This window comes from Molothrus aeneus, chromosome 1 (genome assembly GCF_037042795.1).
Source record: "Molothrus aeneus isolate 106 chromosome 1, BPBGC_Maene_1.0, whole genome shotgun sequence".
Lineage (NCBI taxonomy): Eukaryota > Metazoa > Chordata > Aves > Passeriformes > Icteridae > Molothrus > Molothrus aeneus.
The window spans coordinates 81,206,308-81,230,260 of record NC_089646.1 but is presented as its reverse complement, the minus strand read 5'-3'; the positions used below and the strand labels follow the sequence as shown (position 1 = coordinate 81,230,260).

General features: G+C 46.1%; 1 protein-coding gene across 1 annotated transcript; it reads right to left on the bottom strand.

The window, feature by feature from the left end:
• Window positions 1–1,226: 1,226 nt before the first annotated feature.
• LOC136553355 (serine/threonine-protein kinase SBK2-like) lies at window positions 1,227–9,510 on the bottom strand. Its single transcript, XM_066544862.1, is given in 5 exon segments — window positions 1,227–2,177; window positions 2,426–2,628; window positions 3,332–3,546; window positions 9,370–9,461; window positions 9,463–9,510. Coding segments are annotated over 5 exon segments (1,128 nt in total). The 3' UTR covers window positions 1,227–1,607.
• Between the last annotated feature and the right edge of the window lie 14,443 nt (window positions 9,511–23,953).

The window sequence follows — 23,953 nt, the reverse complement described above, 5'->3', positions numbered from 1 at the left end:
ATTATCAAATTGAATGTCTCATTCCAAAAAGCCACATTCCTATTCTGTAATTCTCCGTTAACTAACATCTGTAACAAATGCTTTTTCCATTATTTTTCACTGGATACTTGCCAGCTACCTGGCCTTTAATCCATTTATCTTAAGGCTTTTCCACTTTAAATGCAGGAACCATGTTGGCACCTTAACATCTCTCTGCTATTCCTACAGTAATTAAAGAGTAATTAAAGCCAATCTCAGCAGGCTGGAGTTGAGCAGCATTTATTATGATTTCAAGTAATGAAAAATTCTAAGAGATGGAAGTAAGCAGAAGAAAACTGTATCTTGGACAGTGTGAGCATAATGCTGTTTGGTAAGGTAGGTTGGGGAGGTGGAAGACTCAAGACATAAATTATGTAGGGAGCAGGAGCAGCACAAAATAGCAGTACAGAGGTGATGTTGCTGAGAGAGGAGTGAGCAAAAGGTGTTTACCAGGTGATGGGCAGTGTTAGTAGAGAAGTTAAATAATGCTAAAATGCCAGTGGGTGAGAAGAAGCTGGAAAAAAAAAGCTGCATGGTGGGGAACCATAGAAGAAAGACTGTGTACAAGAAAGGGTCTGACATGTTAAAAAAGTTGAAATGCTAGAAAGTATAGTGCTGGGACACTGCATTTTTAGAAGTTATGAAGCCCCTGAGAGTGAAAAACAAGCTGTGAATGTTTCCAGCAAAAGACCAGGTTAAGTGCAGGAAGGAATTATTACCAACAGCAAAATCCTGGGGATTGAAAAGAGGTAGAAAAGTAAAAATGGCTACTAACCCCCAATTCCCTCTTAGCTACTTCTTTTCAGGATTAAAATGTGCACCTAGGAGGATATCAGGGCATTCGGAGAGGTGTCTGTCTAGGGAAGGGTTAAAGAAGTGATAGGAAAGGGAAAAAGAAAGGTCTTGTAGAGGGGTAGCCAGGCATCTAAAGGAGCATGAAGGACATTGTCTTAGGACCTGAAGGCAGTACAAGGGAAGAGATGTGTTTGGGCTGGCATGAGATAACCATGAATGTTCCCCAGCCATCATCCATGGCCACGTGCTGGGATCTCCCCAGCCCCTCCACCCCGCCAGCCTGAAGCCAACCTCCAGGAGTCCTGGTGCAGGCACAGGCAGCATCCAGAGATGGCCCCTGCCTTGGACAGCTTGTCCTAAGACAGCTGCAAGTTCTGACATGCTCCCTGCTTTCCAACAGTAAGTGGGTCCCAACAGGCATTTATTATGAGGGAAAATGAGCCACATACAGAAACACAAAAGTACATATTTTGCTCTGTTTTGAGGCATGGCAGGTGCTGCAGCCTAAATAACTCCCTGGAGTTCCTGTGGCTAGGAAACAAGTGGATGCTTCACACAGTCATTTCCAAGAGAAAGATGTTTCCAAGCCACAAGGAGGCTGCACTGGGCAGCACTGAGTCCTGGGGTGAGGGCCATCTGCTGGAGAAGGAGCTTGGCTCTGTGCTGCAGAGAAGTTGCTCTCTGGGCCACCATGGCCTCTCACGCCCAGGCCACCATGGTGCCCAAACCCTGAAGGCCCTTGCAGGCTGTGACCCTCCTTCCCCCCTGCCATGGGGAGCAGGCCCTAGGATGCCCTAGGACTTCACGGCAGCCTCCTCACCGTGCCCGCCCTCCAGCCGCCAAGGGCAGCTGACATAGCGCAGCACCGCGCTGACAGGGCCGCGCTTGGCGGGATCCAGAGCCAGCAGGCTCCGCAGCATGCCGGCAGCCTCGGCCGTCAGGCGCCTCCAGTGCCGGGGCACGTCCTTCTCCAGACCTGTCTCCTGCCACTGCATGAAGTCCTCAAAGAAAGGGTCCTCTGGCAGGCTCTGCTCCCAGGGGAAGTAGCCAGTCAGCAGGCAGAAAAGCAGCACCCCAAAGGCCCAGGCATCCATGCTGGTGTCGATGGGCACCCCCTGGGCATCAGCAGTGTTGCTCAGCTCAGGGGCGGTGTAGGGGATTACCCCAGCCACCAGCTTGAGCTTGGTACCCTTGGGCCTCGTGAGGCCGAAGTCAGTGAGTTTGACGAGCCGGCAGTCAGGATCAAAAAGCAGCACGTTCTCGGGCTTGATGTCGCGGTACACCAGCCCCCGGCTGTGGATGAACTCCAGCGCGCTCACCAGCTGCTTGGCACACTGCTTTGCGGCCGGCTCAGGGATCCCATCCTGGGCAGGGAGAGACAGGCAGGATAGCACACGTGGGGCACCTCAGCAGCCCTGCCAGATGGGCTCTCACCTCAGTGCTCTGCGCTGGGAAAGACCTTCACATTTCTCACTTTGCAAGCCCAAGGCTGCTTCAGTGCTGCAGACCCCAGATAGACCCACAGCCATTATCTCCCTCCCTCTGACCCAGTCAGCCTTCAGAGGGGCCAAATACTACAGCCCAATCCCCATGGCCTTGTGGCAACACTCACGCGGGGTTTGATGATAGAGATGAGGTCTTTGTGCAGCGCTGGTTCATAGAGGAAGCCATAGTACTGGCTGGACTCAATGGCAATTCCAAACATGCCAATGATGGCAGGGTGGGTGGCGAGGGACAGTGCTACACAATACTCATACAGGAAGGTGTGCAGCTTCGTACTGGCTTTGGGTAGCAGCTTGAGAGCCATAGGAGTCCCTGGGGATGGGAAGAGGGAATTTGACTCCTCTGGAAGTCACACCAAGGCAAGACAGAGCAGCCACAGATCCAGGCAGTCACAGCCACAGGGAGGTCTCTATTCCAAAGCTTGTGTGGATATACTCTGTGGACACCAGGTCTGGGAACAGGAACTGCTGCTGGTATGAGTTTTGAGCCCTGAGCAGAGTAGGGACATTCAGGATAAATGGGCCCATCAGTCTGAGCTGGGTCTACTGGGGAAGAGCAGTATCAGGGCACTCATATGGCCAACCCAGGATGTTCATTCACACCCTCTGTCCATGGGCCTTAGGGCACCACTTCAGATCAGGCTTGGGGCTCTGTGACTGAGCCCTGTGGTGGGACTGCTGTTTCCATCTATATCACATGCATGTTGGTGCATATCTGTGAATTCTTTTGATCCTGGCTTGTGAATTAACTTCCCAGCTTGACCTTGGACCTGTCTTATCATCATAACCTTACCGGATGTTCTGGGCTGCCCCCTGGCATCGCCTGGACTCTGGCTGGATGTCATGGGATGATCCCTAGGTGGGGAGGTCCCCATCCTGCTGGTCTCCCTGGGGATCCTCCCTGCCATGCCTGGTGTCTGTCCCCAGTGTGCCACCAGCCCACCCCATGCTCTGTGCCCTGGTGAGTGGAGAGGAGACAAGGCACAGTAGTTCAAAGGGCACAGTCAGCTCCTTACCTCTCTGCCTGTGGGTCACTAGCATCACATGGCCATACTTGCCCCTGCCCAGCTCCCGAACAACCTCATAGTGCTCAGCCACCTCAGCGCGCACCAGGCTCTGAGCGGTGATCTCCAGGAGCTCCTCCAGCTTGGTGGGTGCTGCTCTCTCTGGCACTGCTACAGTCACAGCTGAGCTCTCTGCCATTGCTGAGTGCTGCAGGAACACCATAGCCAGAGTCAGGAACATCACAGCACTCACAGAGAAAGCCAGATCAAACATGCAACACCAACCATGTCATGGCATATTTCTGCCACCTGGAGCCTGAATACTCTTGCTGCTGTGCTAGAATTGAATTTACACTTTTATACAGCACATCTCTGGGCAAAGCCCCTCATCATAGAAAAGGTCTCTGTATTGAAGGGAACCTCCTCCAGCCCCCTAATCCTTTTGCCTAATATTAGACAATAGACAAAACATTAGCAGAGTCCCAGATTTTCAAGTGTGTCCCAGTCACCCCTCCTTGCCCTCCTTAGCCTACTGCAGAAAGATCTCATCTCTCTACTCAGAATTCCACCTCTACTGCTTACTGGAGAAAGTCCTTGAGTCAGCAGATGAGACAGACCTGTCCCTCAGGCACAGGCACATGACAAAAGGCAGAGTGCCCCAGAGAAGCCAAAGGCAGCTCAGTACCTCACATGCCTGATGACATTTCTGACCAAAAGTCATGCATCTGTGCAGCCAAGTAACTTATACAGGAAGTAACCTAGGACATCAATGGCATTTTGAGCTCTAGCCAGCTGCTTCAGACCCATTTCAGAGAAGTGTTTTTTCTTTTTTCCCAGCCAGCCACAAGGCAGCATTTTAAGGCCTCTGTGGCAGCGCTCTCTCCCTGTCTATGTCCCTGTGCTCTGAACAAGGCACTTTGGGCCTGGGAGTTCCTCCTGGCCTTGGAGCAAGGTCACAGAACCAGTCACAGGATGGTAAATGCCAGAAGGTACTTCTAGAGACCTCTTACTGAAACATCCTGCTCAGAGGAGGGTTAGCTAGACCAGGTTGTCCGATGCCCAGCCCAGTTTTACATATCTACAAGGATGGAGGCTCCACAGCTGCTGTGGGGAACCTGTTTCAGTGTTCAATCACCTTTGTGGCAACAAAGATTTTAACTTCTGCTTAAATAGAAATTCTCTTTCAGGCCCACTATCTCCTGTTCTTTCACTCAGTATAACTTGATACTGTGATATACCTTGCTGTGTGTTTTTGCATGTATTCATATGCATCCCATCAGATGATCCCCTCAAGCCTGATCAAGTCCCAGCTCTGTTACCCTCTCCTTCTATGAGAGATACTCCCATATCTTAACTGTCTTCACAGTCTGGATTTGTTCCAGTATGTCCTCATCTCTCTTCTGCAAAGGAGCCCCACTGCTGCTAAATCCAATCATTCTTCAAATAAATTTGGAAAAAAAAGAATTATTTACAAGGCTGGATTTCTACAGGAGCCTGGGACTATTTGTGGTAAAATTCCTCTTCTCTTCCCTCCCTCCTAGACTGCATTTCTAAATTTTATCCAATTCAGAAGTGCCAAGTAATTGGCCCTACTTTTTTGCAAGAGTAGAGCAGCAATAAAGTGAATGAGCCAGCTTGGAAGAACAGACCATCCAGAGGATATGGGTAGAGTTTCTTGAGGGCCTGTGACCTGTGGGTCTGATCAGGGCTCCTTATGAAGGAAGCCCGAACTGCAGTCACTCCAGAACAGTTTGCAAACTTTGGCCCTTGCTGCCCTTGGAGTCATGAACTACAAGAGAAAGTCCATACTTGAGAAAATAGCTGATGTGTTCAGGTCTTTCTTTGAGATGCCACTGCAATTAGCTAAGAAGGTAAGTGAGGATCAAATTTGGGTCACTGCTGAGTAGAGTGTGCCTGAGTGCTCTGCACCTACTTGTGGTACTTTCTGAAGTGTCATTTTCCCTTTGCAGACTGACAAGCACTGAAGAGGAGGTCACCAGAGCCCTGACCAGCATGCACTCACCATTTGGCTGTGCTGTACTGAAGGCAGCAGTCAGAGTCCTATTCAAACCTGTTCTTTCCTTTCCATGCTTCATCCCTGCTAGAGCTCTTGTTTCCAGGCTGCTGACTGTGAGAAACCATATTTCCTTAAAAGAATCTCTAATTACAGCAGGAAAACCTCACATCCTTTACACCATCATGAGATACTTCTGAACCACCTGAGAAGCTGAGGGGGATCTAACCATCTAACCTATGGAAATACAATGTCTTAGTCCAGGTAATGTTATTCTGGTTCTTCAACCAAAATGATTAATATATTTAGTGCAGAAAAACACTTCATACGTGTCAAAAGCCAAAGACAGTGTGATCCCTGTATAACAGAGACAGTGCTATGATAACAGAATCACAGAGGTGTTTAGGTTAGAAGGAACCTCTTGAGATGATCTAATCCATTAAAGTCCCCTGCTCCAGCTGCAGCAACTGAAGCAGGTTGTCTAGGAAGGTGTTCAGCCAGGTCTTCAATATCCCCATAGATGGAGACTCCCATCAATGATCACTGCTTAGAAGAGTCTGGCTCCCTTTTCTTCATTACCCCTCATCAGATATTTATATACACCAATAAGATCCCTTCTGAGCCTTCTCTTTTTCAAGCTGAAGAGTTTCAGCTGTTTCAGCCTCTTCTCATATCAAAGATACTCTATTAAAAATGGCCTTGAGCATATGACATGTGGGCTCCACTTTCTTGTCTGACCTTCCACAGGGCCTTAACACAAACCAAATAACAAATAGCATCTGGGGCATCTCTTTCAAAAAGTCATTAAGGCTTGATCCAAAGACAGTTGGTCAATTATAAATGCCGGTGTGAACATTCTTGCTGTTAGGTATTCGTATAATAACCTAATCTGAATTTACCTAACCTGCTGCTGAAGTTTCTCAGATAGAGAAATGAGGTTTCTGATACCTGTTAAATTTCTCCAGACTCTTGCAGGGCTTATATGAACTGTGGCCAGAGGTATGACCACAGGCTATGAGAACATATTTTCAATTAATTAGGTTGTGTAAAACTACCAGACTGAAGCTCAAGCAATGCATTTAACTGATGCTTTACTTAGGCTTCACAAAGCATCTGTCATGCTGTGCTTCTGTAGTACATGCATCAGTTACTTAAAAAACAGATGTGATGCTGCCACAAAATGTGGTCACATTTTGAATTGAGAATAAGCATCTCTATGCTCTCTGATCAAGACACCTCTTAGTTTTCCTATTGGTTCAATGCCTTCCAATAACTTTCTGTCTACTAGTCAGACCAAGCTCTCAGATTGTCCAGCCTCCTTGTCCAGCTCTCAGATCTGTTTCATGGCTCTTTTCTAAAGTCTCATAATTTTTCTCCTCCCATCCCCCACATTAAAACCCCGACTGTCTTGGGGAGAATGCCTCCGGTCACACATTCAGCTAGAATTCCCTCCTGCCTCATGCTGTGGCCTCAAGATCTCTTTTTGCAGGAATGACACACAGGCTGCACTGCCTTATACATCCATTATAACTCCAGAGTTCTTCCAAATTACTGGGGGAATGTTGGGGAAAAAATAACTTCTCTTCATGTCCTTTTATGGGTGCTGCCTACCTGGTTTCTACCTGAATATTTTTGCAGCATGTTTAGTAAAGCACACTTTGCTCAAATAGATTTCGTGCACCAAGTAATCCGGATCACTTCACCCAGTTGTTATCACACTTCTGCTTCAGGGCTGTGTAAGGACCCCACCTGCAGGCACCTCCCACCAACCTCTAAATTGTTGGTTTGAAGCAGTTCTTATCCTGGTATTGGTTCATACAGCAGCTGCCAGAAATGTCCCATTCACTGGTCGTTTCCTGAAAGTTATCTGTACAAATTCACCATGGCATTGGTCTAAACCAAGAAGCAACACATGTTTAATTAATTATTTAAAAGCCCAGTATATAGTGGAAAATGCCATATTTTTATTGTTGTTCTCACCCTACACAATTTTTTCAATCCTAACTCTGTCATAATACTTTTATCTTTGTCAATGATCTGGAAGGAAACACTGAAATCGTCCAGAAAAATACTGCAAATGGCACAAAAAATGGTTTGAGTAGACAATGTGTTGCTTGGTAAAATGGCAACTATGTATGTGCATACACATACACAGATACAAAAGCATTCCAAATGACCAAAGAAGTCAAGATTTTAGTCTGGCATTGGATGGGTAACAGGGAAAGAAAAAAAAAAAAGGAAAAAAGTCATACTAATCAGACACATCTAGTTTCTTCATGCTGCTGAATGGGCACTCTGTAAATCCAGAAATATAGATTTGGAATAGCCTCACTACCTTTGCAGGCCTTAACATACTGGATGATACAGAATTGCAGTAGAAATAATCTACAGTGATATAGATCTTAATATTACATATACAAGTCTAAGATCAAGGGTTACTGATGTTACAGATTCCATTTTTGCATTCACTCTGCTAAAGAGAATGCCTGAAAAGCTTCAGATGGAGGAAACATCAGCAGTGAGAGGCAAACTAACATTTTCCAGATGCTAAATTAAGAAAGTAAGCTTCACTGTAAACAAAAGAAAACAAACAAGAAAAAAAAGTAGAGACAGCTGTTCAGTTTCACGTAGGCTGAGATGATTGTAACAAAAGAAGAGATCTGTTCTGAGGCAATGTGCCTCTTACAGTGAACTCCAGCTTCTGCAGAGGTTCCTACATACAGATGCAATGAGACAGTCTGAAATTTAATCTCCAAAAATCAGCTGAGTTAGGGAAGCTGTATTTCTGAAGAGCTGGCCACCTGTTAACAGCTTCTGCACAATTGAGAATATCACACACCAGTGGAATTTGCATTTTTATAATAAATTTATTTTTCTGCTTGCTCTGCTTTGTATTCCTTTTTATCTACCTTTTCATGATGTTTCTTGAAACATTAAAAATCCATTGATATGAAGAAAGCCTGGGTAAATTCCCTGAATTCTTCTGATAGATCAACAGAACCAGTTACTGGATGTTTTCTATCTTTTTAATGATATCGGTGAGCCCACAGTTGAGCAAGCTACCTCTGGTGTCCCCAGTTTGACAGAAAAAGGACAAGAAAAAGTCATGACAATGGCAAGAGGGCTGAAAATTACAGGGGAAACTTCCAGGGGTGCTGTCTTTATAATTTATCAAACAGATAGTGAAGAAGTTACTCTATCATCTGTATACGTTTTTCTGAATACTAGAATTTCACTAAAAAGGGCTCTCCCAGTTAGGCAAAAGCATTATAATAAAACCAATAGATGAAGCTGAAGTGAGGCCATTTCAGACCTCCGCTGTGGTGCACATTCTGTGAAGAATATTTGCCCCTAAAAATCTCATCAAACATTATGAAAGAATACCCTTCCATCTTTGTAACTTTTAGTTCAAGAATGGCATCTTTTTTTTCCCCTAAAAGGTCCATTCTGGTGCAAACCATGTTTAATATAACAAGGGATAAGAACAGATTATGGCAACATTTGCTTGTGGCCTTATTGCTGGTAGATTTATGAGCTTCTTTCTAAAACTGGTCAGCAGGCTAGTACTTAATCTCGCTGCAGAGAACGGCATGACTGTGGCGGTAGCAGAGCTGCTGTTCTGGGCAGAGACACCCAGCAGTGTCCCCGGAGAGCCCCGCAAGCCTCTCCGCAGCGCGCAGCACACCACGGGCTCCGCACAGCAGCCTCCTCGGACAGAAACCGGCAGCAATCTCAGCAATCTCACTGGGACCACAGTGAGCCACATCACACCTTTCTCCCAGCCAACCCACCAGGAGCGCAGCACCATCCCAGCGAACGCAAGTGGACACAAAGCGACCTTCCAGGGCAAAGCCACCAAGGAGCTCTCCATCAGCCCTCTGGGGGAAGCGGGTGCGCTCCGCACTGTGCCGCCACACCACGCTCGAGTCTCCAAAACCTGTTTGAGAGGGGTGGGTGCCCCTTTTACATGCCTGTCCAGTGCCTTTCATCCTGCCACTGCTGTAACTTCCCTTCCGCCTGCACTAAGCCTCTCACCTTCTCCAGCAGCGCAGGACAGCCAGCCAGCCGCGCCTGCCTCGCTCCCCTCGCCGCAGCCGCCGGGCTCAGCCTGCGCCAGCAGCCGGAGGGGGCTGCCAGGAGCTGCGGGGCTGAGCGTGACGCTCCGCCCCGTCCCCATGGCTCTGGGCCTGGGGGCACACTGCCTCCCTGCTGAAGGTGACCTGCCGGGGGGAAGGAAAGAGGGGAAAGGGAGAAGGAAAGGACTATCCCTCTACCCTCCTAATGGAGGGGAATGTGTTTCAGGAGTCGGGGTGGGATTGTTTCTGCTCTAGCCATAGTATTATAAACCCACTGGCAGACCCACCTTGTTCAGCCCTTTGCTCCAGCTTGGGCTCTCGTTACAGCTGAAGGAGCAAAGCAGCACCCTGGGCTGGAACAAGGTCCTTGCTCCAGGGCTGTGCCAAGTAGGAGTGCGTTCCTGATGGCAGGGATCAGAACAAACATGGGCTGCCACTGCTTCTCCTTGGCTACCAAAGGTGCCTGTGCCAGTGAGCATCAGAGACCAGGCACAAACCATGGCTGGCTGAAAACCCCTCTTGGGGCCCAGTGGGTCAGGGTCCTCACACACACCAGTACTGCAGAGCATGGTGGTGAACCTGAAATTATTAATGATAACTTGTGAACATTTTACCTATTCTCAGTACCTGCCCCCAGAGCATATTCCTGTGCCAAGGTCTTCCTTCCTCCACTTGAGCATGGACATGAAAACAGCTCCTGGATGCATGGACACCATGCAGGCCCTGCATCTTGGCTCTTGAACACTGATTTTTTTTTCTCAAGTGGATCAGTTTGTGTATCTGTCAGCAGCAGTGACATGGGTGTGTCACAGGACTGGCTTGCCTGTTCCCTAGAGCCAGAGCCATGATGGGCGCTTGTAGTGGTGAGCCTTGGCACTTCCTGGGGTCAGAGAATTGGGAGGAAGGCTGGGAGAGGTAAAAGCCTAAGAGAAAAAAGCATCTCCCATAAATACTCTGGGTCTCCAGCACAGGACTGAACCTTCTCACCTGATCTCAGAAGGGAGAATAATTATGCCAAGGGCTTGTCACTCAGTGCTCTGCCCTCACAGAGGGGCAACAAGGTGAGATGCACTGGACTGCTGGCACAGGCCTGTGAAGAGCCAGTCTGCTACCACTCAGAGGAGGTGCAAATCAGAGGGCAAGAGGAGTAGCACAGTCAGGCTCCCAGCTGTCCCTCTGTTTCTGGATAAGAGGTGGGGATTGAGATTGTTTTGCTGGTGACCTAAAGGTCTTGTGCCATTCAAGCCTGTGCCTTCACACACATTCTGAAAGGTGTGATTGGGAACAGCCTTCAATGTGCAAAGTCCCTACAGGCAGGAACAGCTAGGGGTGATGTGAGTGTACAAAGAAACCTATCCAATATCCAAGAACTCAACACTGAGATAAATAGTGTAGTATAACCACTCCTCTCCAGGAACAGGGACTCTGCATAATCTAGTCTTCTGGTGGAAAGTGTGAGACTGTTGGCTCTACTTGAGACACAAGTCAGAACTGAAAAATGTCCCCAGGGACTTGCTATAATTTACAGTAACAATGCAGTGCAGCCCAGGTTCCCCCAGTCCCTCTCTCCTTCTCTCCAGTTACTATCTTAAATATGCTTCCAGATATAGGAACAAAATACAGTAGTCTTCCTTATTTTCCAGTTAATTTTTTGAGAGACAGAACCTCTACATTATCCATTCCTATTGAGATGGGCACCTGCTGGAGGGTTTGGTTTAGAGAAGAGACCTTCCACAGCCTTACCTGGAGTGCACTGACAAGTAGCAATCTCACTGAGGGCTTGCTCCTGACCTGCCATTCATCCACAGGGCTTGTCCTGCATTCCTCATTACCAGGGAATATGTCACGTACTGTGTATCACATGCATGTTTGAGAATCCCTGACCTCCACTCCCTGAGCACTGGGCACAAGACAGCTGTTGGAGGCCCCAGAGCTGCTGCACACTACTAATGAAGTCCACACTAGTGCACTTCAGGACCTCTGTAATTTAACACCTACACCTCTCTCACCCGCACTGTACGCATTTTGTCCAGCTGGCAAACGAGATGTTGGTCAAAGTCAACACTGAGAGAACATGGAAACATGATGTAACCAAAACTGCCTTAGTGTCTTGGAAAGTTTGGTCCCAGGCTGTGGAGAAGGTAGAGCTAGGAAGGATAGGGGGTTGTGGGGAAGGTGTTTTTTGAGGTCTTATTCTACTTCTCATGATCCTGCTCTGATTTTGTTAGCAATAAATTCAATTAATATCTCTCATTCAAGCATGTTTTCCCTGTGAAAGTATTGGTGAGTGATCTGTCCTGGTCCTTATTTAAACTCATGAACCCTTCACTATACCCTTCATTACATTTTCTCTCCCCTGTCCAGCAGTGGAAGAGGAGTGATAGAGGAGTTTTGGTGGGTGTCCGACACCCAGCCAGAATCAACCCACTGCAGTGACACACACAAGCATTGGGGATGGCCTATGAAATGTAACAAACACTGTATAAAAATGTGTCATTTTCCTCCTCTGAATTATGGTTGGTTTAGCATGATGAATATCCTGTCTCCTGCATGTCTGGCTCAGAATAGGCAGTACACAGAAAAAGAATAGAGCATGAAAATTTCCAAGAGCCAGACATGGCAGCCAATGTCACAAAGTCATAGCAGTGGCAACTGCATGAGGAACAGCTGGACTAAAGCAACTACAGTAAAGGCACATAGTCAAGAAGGGCTCTCCTTTTCATCCTTCTTTCTCTCCCCTTATTGCTCATGCTCAGCATACACACAGCAGGCTGTTTCACTCACATCAGAACAGCAGCAGTTCTTCAAGCACAGGCATACACAGCTCTAAAGGATCGGGTCTGATCTCCTAACAGAGAGTGCTCTGTAGTCAGATGATGCCAGATATATGGTTGCAAAAGAATACTGCCCTTCCAAACAGAAATCCACTGTGTTCCAGCAAGTACCATAAGAACCACAGAGGGAGCTAGCTCTCTCAACACACTTTCAGCAGGACACAGTTTCTCAGGTGTTGACTTTAGTGTGAACCCTTTTTCACAATGTCCCTGGCTAATGATTCTGATGATCTCCACAGCAGCTGGGTGAGGAGGTCTGCACTCCTGTGTCAGGGCTACCCAGCCCCACACAGGCCTTTACTTCCCATTCTATATTATCAGAGACTCCAAAAGCATTTAGGGGGAGAAGGATTTGATGCCATTTGGACCCAACAGATCACTCTTTGAAGGTGTGGAGGCTTATCAGCAGGAGTATGTGGGAGAGAATGTTGTTGAAATATGAATATCAGGCTCTTTTACCTAAAGGGCCTAAAATGGCATTGCTCTTTTAATATAGTCGTCTATGTCAATGTTCAGTTTTGTCTCTGTATTTTCAAACTGACCACAAGCATTTACTCAGAACATCTGTGATAGCAGCTTTTCAGAGCAGTCACCATCCCTTCATTTCCAGCACTAAATTTTGCTCAGCTTTTTCAGATCCAGTTCTGTGCCTGATGCTAGGCAACCACTCTTTGACTTTCTCTTTTGCCCTTCTGCTTCTTCCGTTAATAATTCTGTGAGCTACTAACACTTTCCTCCCCCCCAGCCTCAGCGGGCAGGCCAGTCTGCAGGGTACTGCAAGGTGTGGGCTGCCTCCCAGGAGAGCTGGGGCCCTGCACTCTCCCTGGCACAGGCAGGGTGCTCAGAGGAGTCCACCAGCTGCACAGACCATTTGTGCTCTGAGGTCATTCAGTGCTACCCCATCACTGAGGAATCTGCTGGCCGCCTTCCTGACAATGCCGTACAGTGTCCCACCTCGCTTCCCAGCCAACACAACAGTCACACTGAGCCTGGGCCCTGCTCCCCAGAAGTGCTTCCCAGCTATGTTCTCCATCTTTGTCAAAACCCCTCACACCTGAAACTTCTGGTCACCCACTGAACACCACACCTGCATCAAAGGGTTCTGCTCAGTCCCACTTCAACCTACTCCCTTCATATTGCTGTTAGGTGCATTGGGTGCAGAATGATTGCAAGAGGCAGTGCTAATCCAATGGAATCCATGAGCACTGCTCCCAGTGCCTCAGAGCAATGCTGGGGTAGTGCCCTTCCAGCCCAGCACAGGGACAGGGATCCACAATAGCTGTACTTTTAATCTTTTCAATCTCTCCGAGCCTATCCTCCAGTGCTTAAAACAATATAAAATATCCTGTAACCACAGTGTACATCAGCCTTCTCCCTGAAACTTAAGGGCTTATTTGTCACCACAGTTACAGCTAGGGACTGTTCAGGAAACAACTCAGCTTGCAGCTCCCACCCTGGCCTGGTAAGGTGGTGCCACTCCAGGAGGCTGAGTTGGCTGGGCCTCCAAATGGCTTAATGACAGATACTGTGTTGTTAACTTATTTCAAAAGTGCCATACCTTCTTGGTGATGTCACATGTACAGCCCCTCACAGCACAACCAACAAACCCACTCTTTTGTAGCACTTGTCTTCTTATTGGACACAGCTGTGGCCTATTAAGGGCAGGCCTGTTCCTAATCTTTGGTGATTCATACAGCTGCAACTCCTCAGGTATGAGATTACCTTCTGCACTATTTTCTTACATTCTATTCCTCCATAATACTGGGAAGGGATGAGTTGTAGTGAGGCCTTGCAGAAAAAAGGACAGACTTGCAGAAGAAGAGTGGACTTGGGTGGTGGGCCAGGGACAACATGTTTTACTGGGAAGGTTTTCTTCTGTCAGGACAGAGAGATAGGACAACTGTTCCTTAGCATCTGGGATCCAGGAGACAAGAGACAAAAGGCTGGCAGTACAAAGTCTCTCCAGCCAAGTCTTGTCCAAGTTTCCTACAAGGAGCATGCAGGCCCAGGGATGGACTTGGGTTCAACTGGGAGTCCAGATCATCAGGTGAGCTTGTGGTGGCAAAACAGGTCCAAGGTCCAGGTGAGAAGTTGGTTTGTAGGTCAGTATCGCTCCTGGTGGTGGCAGTTAGTGCCAGTCCAATGACTGCCAGGCAGGTATGAGGTCAAGTCAGGAAGTCTGTTCAGTTGCCAGGGACAGACAAACAGTGACTATGACCCTGCATTGCTGGGAAAGATAGACCACATTACAGCTCAGGCAGGGACCAAAAGCCCAGGGCTGAGGTGAAACGGGTTTCTTGGTCCCATGGGAAGATGTTGAAGTGGGAGATCCAGGAGAGGCTGGTCAGGGCCATCAAAACTTATCAGTACCCTTGAAGCAAGGCAAAATGATGGTTTCTGCCCACCTCTCAATTCTTTGGCAGCTTCTTGCCTGCCTCTAGTAATGGTCTGGAAGGCAAAGGCTCCCATTCCCTGAGGAAGGCTGACTCCTTCTGTGCTAACCCTACCTCATTTCTACAGCTTCATCTGCACAGAGAAGAAGGCCAGCACCCTGCAAAATGTCTTCCACCAACCAGCTCCTAGGGATGACTGCTGCTGGGACACTGTTCCCAGTGTTGCTGTCTAATGTGAAGGCATTGCACTTGTCTCCTCTGGGGTTGTCCAAAAAATTGCAAGGAAGGGAGGCAGGGAGTTCAGTCACTCCCCTAGATCATCCACAAAGCTGCTGAATAAAACCACTCCTAAGAGTAATACATGAGCTATCCTTGGAGGAAAAAATGACTGCTCTCTCCAGGTTTCTGTGGAGGGGAAGTGAAGGGGAGGGCCTGATCTCTTCTTCCTTGGTTCCAGTGACAGGACAATTCAAAGCTGCTCACAATGGGTAGCTGTTCAAGGTAGGTTCAAACTGGGCATGAAGAAGAATTTCTTTACCAAGAGGGTGGTAAACCACTGGAACAGGTTCCTAGAGAAGTGGCCACTGGCTGTCAGTGTTTAAGAGGTATTTGGACAATGCCCTTAATAATATGCTTTAACTTTGACCTTGACATGGTCAGGCAGTTGGACTGGATAATCTTTTCTCTTCTCTCTCCCCTCTCCCCTCCCCTCTCCCCTCCCCTCTCCTCTCCCCTCTCCTCTCCTCTCTCCTCTCCTCCACCCTGAGAAGTGTGCCATACTCTCTTTTTGTTTATTGTCCTTTACTCAGCTTTCATTCCATGAAAGGACCTTTCCTCCAACCCTTTAGTAATTTCCTGTGCTTATTGAGGCCCTCACAGAAACCAGCATGGCAATGATGTGGGATTTCCCTTTACAGGAGCCACACTGGATCTTTCTCACAAGACTGTCACCAAGACCATTCTTCAGCCTTACCCTTTATAATAGACACCTGCCTCTTACAAAGGATGGAAGCCAGACTCACCAGTAGTTTTTTATAGCGGATGGGTTACACCAGCAGCCCATCAGTGCTCAGGCACAGAGGTACTAATGACAGACAGGTTATGCAGCTCGGCCGGCAGTTCGCAGTTTCACATTGGAATTCCTTCAGGACTTTCAGGCAAATGTCGTGCAGTCCAAGTGACTTACTAACATTCAAAGTATCTGCCTGGTCTTACTTCCAACTAAGCTGTTCCCTCTGACCAATCTACTACAAATACGGCATCAGGAGTGAAATTGTTCCCACCAAACATTGCATGCCACTGCTGGAAAGTAGATTCTGTATCTACCTTCTGCTACAACCGTATCACTGTCTGTATGTAGCTGTATGTCTGACTTCTAGACAGACATAAAAGAAAGCTTTAAAAACTCCTAAACTCCTTGGGATAAACCTTTAAAGTCTGATGTCTTGACAAATTCACATCTTGAGCTAAATACGTCCTTGTCATTTTCCCAGGACCATGGCTGCTGGCACATCTCTTGCTATATCTGCAAGGTTCCTGGGGGGAAGAGGTAAGAAATCAAGACTGGTTTGGAAAACTATAACAGTGGAAACTGGACCCAAATGGCACTAAGGGGAGATATTAAACTAAAGAAAAGTGCATTAATTGAACAGATTCCTTTAGCCACTTTGAAATTCAGTTCCACAGAAGTGACCTGTTACATTCAAGACCTTCAAGACTTCATTTTTCTGAACTGGGGACCTTCTAGAGTCTGAGCTTCAGCTTCCCTTGCCACTGTGGTCCAAAGATTGATCTCTGGTGTGAGTTAACACTAAGTGAATACCTAGGTATATGAATGTCTGAGCATCTGGGACAACCAGGCAGACATAAAGGTGATGCCATGTGAAAGCTGACCTGGCTGAAGAATAAACTAGGGATTTATTAGAAGTCTTCAATGGATCCACCTTGGGCAGCCCAAGAGCCCAGCCAGGGCAACACCCAAGATGAACCCAAAAGAGTCACAAAATGAGCAACCAGTCACAAGTTTTCTCACTTTTATAAGTTCTGGTCCATTAGCATATTGGAGTTAATTGTCCAATCAGAGCTTTAGGTTATGAAGTCCCATCCTTCTTGTTTTTCTCTCTTCAGTCCACCATTGTTTATGCTCTTGGGCCTGAAATTTGGATCAGTTGTCTTTAGTCCCAAGCTAGAAAAGGAATTGTTTTGTCTACCTATTCTGTGAAAAGAGCTTACCATCCCTTAATATAAAGCTCAGAACTACACACTAAAGTACAGAATCTGAAAAATATAAAAGCTAAAACCTGAGACATCACAGGCAGAACCTAAAGAGGCAGAAAAATCTCCTGAGTCTGGATGGACACACATGGCAGGGGTAGGGACTTCAACTTCAACATCCCTGCAACCACAATTCTTCTCCACAGAAACAAGGAGGCAGGACAGCTGTGGCTGATTTGAGGACAACTGTGACCTCTGCTAGCTTGGGCTTCCTTCTTTTTATCCTACCCTCTAGGAGATGTAGGATCTGTCAGTTGCTGTGGGCTCTGGAGATTTTTCAGGTTGCTTAGCCCATCCAGGAAACTGCCTTCTGAAAGATGAGCTGTGGACACGACACAAGCCAGGTTACCCAGCTGTGCTTCGTTCCTAGGGGAGCTCAGATACAGTTTAAGTCTTCCAAAGAGAGAGTTTAAGTCTTCTAAAGAGATTTCATCAGCCTCACTGATCACATGGAAACAGGCTTCTCTCAGGGGAGGCTGAGAGCCTTCCATCATCAGAGAGCTAGAGAGAGCCACTGGTGTGGAGATGTTAGCAGGGATTGTTCCAGAGATGGAAGAAGCCCCCCAAAAAAACCCAAAAGGGTTTTTGACCTTGAGTCATATCTTGTCCATCAATTCCTAGTAATTCCACAAACTACAACACAATTGCTTCAACTTGCAGAGTATTTTGGGTCATATTGTACATGTATGCCAAAGGAGATAAGTTCAGAATTATTCCAGTAAAATTACGTGTAGTATGAAGAGAAGCTAGACCTAGCACAGCAAAAAAAACCAACCCATAAAAACAAAATCAAACAGAGCCAACCAACCAAAAAAAACCCACAACCAATGCAAATTAATAAAACCTGGAATTCACTGTTAACTTCTTAAAGGATCTTATTTTCTGGATAATTCTAAAGACATGTTTTCAAAAATTGGGGGGGGGGGTCCAGGGGTGGGGGGAGAGCAGGGAGGGGAGCAGGAGGGCAGTGTCCTCAGACTTTCTAAAATACAGATGTCAGTAATTTCTGGAGGAACCCAGAGCACCTAGAGTGACTGTGTATCATTGCCCGACCATCTAGTTTCCTGAGATGCTTCTGCTCTCCACCACTGTGCACATTCAGTTCAGTACCAGCTCACTTCTACTGTAAAACCTCATAGCACAGCTGAGCTAGCAGAGAGCACAGGCTTGTACTACAGGACACTTGTCTTCCCATGTGGGCACATCTATATAAAAGTTCATTTAAGGCATCGCTATCAGCATCAGTCTTCTGTTCAGATGAAATTCAAAGTGATTTTCTGCACAGCCCCTGATTTAGGTTTGTGACCATAGCCAGCTGTCAGTGACAAATCAGGACAAGAAGTAGATAATTTGCTTCATTAGGAAAGACACAGATCAAAGCCTCTTCTATAACAACCACATAAACTTCTTAAAAATGATCTCTTGGTGTTCCTGCACTATATTCTGCTATTTCTTCAGAGGAGGAAATGTCTGGGGTATTTGTGATGATCTGGCTGTTCCATGAGAGTGATGCCTGTGTAATGTTGTCCAGCTCCACCACAGCTTGGAAAGATGAATACTCACCAGCTAATGAGTTATTTTATTTCAGTGATCTCATGTTTAAAGCATCATTTCCTTAGTCTTAGGCTCTCCCATGGGGTCAGTAAATTCCACATTCAAAGAAGATTTTAATTCCTTGGTGAGTGACAAGCTGGAATGGCAATTTGAGCCCTAATCTCTCTTTTGAGTGGTGAATGAAGCATCTTGTCATTAGTACATCAGACAGATGCTATCAGAGATATCATGGGAATAGCAAACACCACCAATCTGAGCCAGCTGGAAAGCAATAAGGCTTGGAATGGTACCTTCTCCACCCCATCAGCCTGCAGGGAACTGCCAAGCCTTCCCCACCTCCCTCTTACTGGTATAGCATGAGCCAATAGAGACATCCTTCTTTTCCTTTCTCTTCCAGATCTTTTCCTGACTTCAGGAATTCACCATTCCCTAATTTACATGGGGGAAAGAAATAATTAACTGTTCCTCTTTATTAATTTCTGATTTACCTCTTGCTTTGAATTGCTTACCTTGACTTTCTACCAAAACATCCTGACACATTTCTCTTCAGCCCCCTTTGCATGCACCACTTGGCATCAGTCCAGCAGCAAAAGTACATTTGGAGAGGCAATGAAACTAGGGCTCAGCAAGGGAAAGGGGTGTGTGAGAAAAATCCCAGGTGGCAATTTTTCCCCAAGAAGCTTTCATCTTACTGAGGAGTAACTTCCATCATCTCACCAATTTTGCTTCCTGGCATCATCTTGAGTTGGGCAGTTACTGGGAATTTAACTTTGAACTTTGGCATATGATCTACAAATCACCCAGCAACAGCCATGAAGCAACAGAAGGCCACCTGTCTCCTACAGTGCCATTGCTCAGAGTGTGATGGAGAAAGGCTTAGTGACAGCAAGAAGTGTTTATCTCCTCAAATCTCTTGGGCACCCAGCAATAGAAATATGCCCTGCTTTGCCTCCTCAGTGCTGACTCACTGCCTCTCCTTTGAAGCAGATCTCCCTTTATCTCTTTCCACAGGGAGGCTCTACCTCCACTTAGTACAGCTGAATTTTTGCTCCTCTTTAATGGAGACATCTCTGCTAACATTATATAGTGTTCAGTCAGGGCTGATTCCTGGTTCATTAAGTCAGGAAGGTGGAGCAGAGGCATGAGATACCTGTGACTTTCAGGAGACCCCATCACTGCCAGTGTTTTTCCCCACCTGATCATCCCACATCTGCATTTCCTGCCTAACCTTTCCCATTTGTTTTTCTATTTTCTTTTCTATACCACCTTTTATTTGCCTAATTTCCATCTGGCTATCCTCACAGAGACTTCTTCAACAGATTCTTAGTAAAGAAAACCAGCAGGCAGGATGAGCATGGACTAGTTAGTGATCTTCAAGGGTCAGTCTCATGTCTCCTTTTCTCCTGTTCACAGTGTCACTTTTACTTTGAACTGAAGTTCTGGAACAGTCTACTTTTGCCACAACTCTGATTTTAAACAACCAACACCACTCTCTTCTCTCTCCAGTGCCTACCTCCCACACTTTTCCTTTTCACAGCCAAGTATGCTCTCCCTCCTCTACCCACCAGATAACTCTTCACTTTTTGTCTGTTCCAGCTTGGTCAGACTCCTCCTGCTTCCTTCTTTCCAGGCCTACTAGAAAGATCCTAAAACTCTTCTTGTTCTGTGGTCTCTGCAGCTCCACAAGGAGTCACTGGAGTCACTTAGGTAGCCATAGATAGCTGCTCAAAATATTTAATCTGAAAAAAGTGACAAATGTGTGAGAGTAAGATGTTATACAGACAGATAGTTAGGTCTGGGCCTCAGCAGTGTTTTGCAGAGGCAAAAAAGACAGAACTCTATGCCCTCTAGCCCTGCTGCAGTACAAGCCCAATCCCACTTTGCTATGAATAATGATTCCAAGCTGATATAGTCTGCTAAGATTGTTTAAGCAAAGCACCCATCTGACGAGGCTGTGCAGCTTTAGCCCAGCTCAGGGCTGTGAGCAGAATGAGTTCATGGTTTTTTTGCAGCAGCCTTGAGACAGCCAGGCACAGCAGTGCTACCCTCTGCCTTGCTGTTACATAGCAAAGACATCAGCAAAGGGTCGGCTGGAAAGGAGCAGCAACAAATAATGTTGCTGCAGGACATTGTTACTCCCATTTTTGCAGCTTAGAGGGATTTTAATGATGTGATTTCACAGTTATATCAGCAAAGAAAGTTCCACCATTTTATTTGTTTAGCTTTTCTAGCACTATTTGTTATACACCACTATGAAAAGAAAACATTTCTTCTGGAAAAGAAAAAATGTTCTTCTTCATCTGAAAACACAGGTGTGATAAACAACCTGTATACATAAGGAGCACCCCTGAGCAGGAGGCCACTTCTACTCTACCTTGCCTGTGGAGCCAGAAGTTGGTTTCATCTTTAATAGATAACACACATGAGTGAGTCTGTCCCTTTAATTCTCACCCAGGGTATATCTGTGTCTTAGAAAGAAAAATTCTGAGTGATTTTGGAGCTAAACCAGGTGGGTGAGGAAAACAGGGGAAAGGAAGGACAATAACAAGCTCTCAGTCTATTCAAGCCATCCAACAGGATCAACTTACCTTGCACTGCTAACCTACCCTGAGCTGCTACCCCACTGCTGTCCTACTGACAGGGAGAGCTTTCCCAGCTCACTGCTCTCCAAAGCAGCATCACAGAGCACTGCAAACTACAGTTCTTGCAAATATATACAACAGGCAAGCTTATCCCTTCCCCCTGCCTCTCTTTCTTCTTGCCAACACCCATCCCTAAGAATTACCTTCTGCTTTTTGCTCGAAGGAGTCAGAGGAAAAAGAAAGGGGTTTTTTTTCTTTACTGAAGGACATAGGTTTTTTACTTTGGCTTAGCCACCCACCCAAAGTTTCTTAGTAATTTTCTTAATTTTCTAAGGATTCTGGGGGGAAAAAAAGGAACTTGAAAGAAATTGTCAGCAATCTATAAGCTCAACACCTGGAAGTAAAACTGAAGAACAGTTTATTAGTGCAGTTGGAACAACTTGCAATCCCCCTAACAAATAACATTAGGATAGCTTTGCTGAAGTTCTGGGCAAATTACCAGCCCAGATGTGAAATTTCCTCACAAGCTCTTAATACAGCAGTGGCAAGAAAGGAAGGAAAGGAAATGTATTGCCACAGGTGTCACCATCTGCTTCACAGATGGTCTAAAAGGGGAACTTTGTTTTGGAGTTTCATTAGCCAATTCCACTCCTCACTTTCTAAAATTTAGCATTCTGTTATTCACTAGGCTTTGTTAAACTTCAGTGCAAAACATTAGAAACCAGAAAATAAGTGAAGTGTGCTGGAGGTTTCTGAAGGTATAAAGAGGAAGTAGGTACTAAATTCCCACTGCTCTTCCCATGGGAGCTCTAACTAAAGTGCTTTCAGTGGGTCTACCTTTATTTTTTGTACCTCAAATAAAATTAAACTAGATTTTTTTTGTGTTCCTGTGACAAAACAACCTACCTCAAAAAATTGTGTCTTCAGTGCACCTTTCTAGAGCCTAAGCTACCACTCCTGGTCTGTGACAAGACACATTGAAATCTCATTATTTAAAGGTAGGGAGTCCAGTTTGATCACAACCAGTCCTAAACACCAAACTAAGTATGCCTGTGAATGTGGCCAAAATTAGTTACAACAAGGCATTCAGATGGATTGGACCTGAATCTTTTAGTGAAGTCATCTCTATCACATCTTCCATCAATTCTCCAAATTCCATCAAGTTCAAATTCTGGTCAGGCTTCTAGCCCTGAAGCCCCACTAATCCAGCATAGCAATCATTCAGCTCCTTCCCTAGGGCCTGCTTTGAAGAAAAAATAAGACAAAAAAGCCCTTTCAAGACCTAGCAACAGAGTTCCTTGGAGCCAGAGTTTGCAGCTGAGGAAGAGCTGCTCCCCACATTTGTGCAGTGGGTGCTGTACAGAGGGACACATTTTTAAAGCAAGTGCGCAGTCTCTTATAATGTACCATAAATCAGATGCCCTCCTGCCTGCAGGCCAGAAGGTGGAGGTTATTTTTTATACTGGCTGAGTGCACATTATTTTATGGGAATATTGGCACTGCTATGTATATATATCCAGGGGAGGGGGGGAAGGGGGGATTGAGGGGAGCAGGAGTGCTTTTCCTTGTCTTTGCTGACTATGGCCTCTACACTAAAAGCCCATTCCAATTTAGGAGTCAAAGAAGCTGAGAAAAATTAACAAGATAAAACAGTAGCTATCTGGTTTAGGCACCACAGTAAAAAAAACCACAACAACAATAAATGTGAACTTGACAAAGAGCAATGCAGAAAAAGGAACAGAGTTGAAGAGGCATTTTGTGGATTAAAAACTGTTGTCATAAATATTTAACTGAAACCCATAAAAAAGCTCCCATTCAGCATGTAAAAAAAGTAAGCAAATTGGAGTAGAAGTTAAGCCAGTGTGATATTAAACTGATTAAAGATAACAGATACTACCAAAATGCTTGTGCCAGTACTGAGTTTTCTGAGTCTTTTGTCCTATACAGTGTATTTTACAGAATCACAAATCACTGCTAAAGTTGGAAGAGACCACAGTGGGTCATCTGGTCCAACCTCGTTGCTCAAGCAGAGTCATCCTAGAGCTCATTGCACAGGATTGCATCCAGACAGTCCTGGAATACCTTCAGTGAGGGAGACCCCACAGCTGCTCTGGGCAATCTGCTCCAGTCCATGGTCATCTGTACAGTAAAGAAGTTCTTCCCCATATTCAGGTGGAACTTGCTATGCATCACTTTCTGCCCATTGCCTCTTGTCCTATTGCTTGGCACCACCAAGAAGAGCCTGGCTCTGTCCTCTTGACCCCTTGCCTGTAGATAGACACTGATGAGGCCCCTTCTCAGTCACCTCCCCTTGAGGCTGAACAGGCCCAGTTGTCCCAGCCTCTCCTTGTAAGAGAGATGTTCCAGTCGCCTCATCGTTTCTGTTGCCCTCTGCTGGACCTGCTCCAGAAGCTTCACGTCTCTTGTACAGAGGAGTCCAGAACTGGACACAGCATTCCAGATGTGGCCTCACCAGAATTGAATAGAGGAGCAGAATAATCTCTCTTGACCTGCTGGCAATGACCTTTTCTAATGCACCTGGTTTTGGTTTTATTCCTATATATATAATAAAATATAACACCTGTCCTACAGCAAGAGACGCTGAATTCTCCAAGGAAAATGAATTTTGGCAAAATACTCTTCCGTTTTACAGTCTTTCCCAGTCTCAGGGAAAATTTGGCAACACTTCACCATATTCCCCAAGACATCTGTACGTTCCCATAAAAAGCCAAGCTGGACAGGTTTGCCAACCAAGACACTACCTTCAGAGAAACCAAGGCTCTTTTATTTAAAATCCACATAAGAGAACAGTTGTGGAGAGTTTAGTTTCATCAACTCTCTCTGTTCTCATAGCAACCCTGATAAACTGGGCATGAATCCAGAGCTGGGAATTGAATTTACACTTTA